This window comes from Lagopus leucura, unplaced genomic scaffold (assembly GCF_019238085.1).
Source record: "Lagopus leucura isolate 7727_CA_CO unplaced genomic scaffold, USGS_WTPT01 27696-0_obj-0_obj, whole genome shotgun sequence".
Taxonomy (NCBI): domain Eukaryota; kingdom Metazoa; phylum Chordata; class Aves; order Galliformes; family Phasianidae; genus Lagopus; species Lagopus leucura.
This window is the reverse complement of record NW_024969377.1, coordinates 1-820: the sequence shown is the minus strand read 5'-3', so window position 1 is coordinate 820 and position 820 is coordinate 1. Positions and strand designations below refer to the sequence as shown.

The 820-nt window shown below is 62.4% G+C and overlaps 1 protein-coding gene across 1 annotated transcript in view; it reads right to left on the bottom strand.

Moving 5' to 3' along the window:
- LOC122194118 (vegetative cell wall protein gp1-like) overlaps positions 1 to 808 on the bottom strand; it is a gene marked incomplete at both ends in the record, with an annotated part of 1,491 nt that extends 683 nt beyond the window's left edge. Inside the window, 4 exon segments of the mRNA XM_042895041.1 lie at positions 48 to 283; positions 396 to 598; positions 737 to 776; positions 779 to 808. Coding sequence (XP_042750975.1) covers positions 48 to 283; positions 396 to 598; positions 737 to 776; positions 779 to 808 — 509 coding nt within the window.
- Positions 809 to 820: the final 12 nt, after the last annotated feature.

Here is an 820-nt window from a genome sequence, read left to right as displayed (position 1 = left end):
GGGGAGGTGACAAGGAGGTGACAGCGGTGTCCCCACGTGCAGCACATCGACATGGAGGTCCTCTTGGATGGGGACATGGGGACACTGGGGGTGACAATGTAGGGGGAGATGACACAGAGGGGAGGTGACACCATGGGGGGAGGTGACATTGGGGTATAGGTGACACCATGGGCGTGGGTGACAGTGGGATGGAGGTGACACAGAGGGGAGGTGACACCATGGGGGTGGGTGACAGTGGGGTGGAGGTGACAGTGGGGTTGGGTGACACTGGGGTCAGGTGACACTATAGGTGGAGGTGACCCAGAGGGGAGGTGACACCATGGAGGTGACATTGGGGGGGGAGGGGGGAGGTGACAGGGAGGTGACCGCGGTGTCCCCAGATGCAGCACATCGACCTGAAGGTCCACTTGAATGGGGACATGGGGACACCGGGAGGGAGGTGACACCATGGGGGTGGGTGACAGTGGGGGGGAGGTGACACAGAGGAGAGGTGACAGCGTAGGGGGAGGTGACAGGGAGGTGACAGCGGTGTCCCCACGTGCAGCACATTGACATGGAGGTCCTCTTGGATGGGGACATGGGGACACTGGGGATGACACTGTAGGGGGAGGTGACACAGAGGGGAGGTGACACCATGGGGGGAGGTGACATTGGGGGTGGGTGACACTGAGGGGAGGTGACAGCATGGGGGTTGGGTGACAGTGGGGTGGAGGTGACACCATGGGGCTTGGGTGACAGTGGGATGGAGGTGACAGTGGGGTTGGGTGACACTGGGGTCAGGTGACACTACAGGTGGAGGTGACACTGGGGGGGAGGTGAC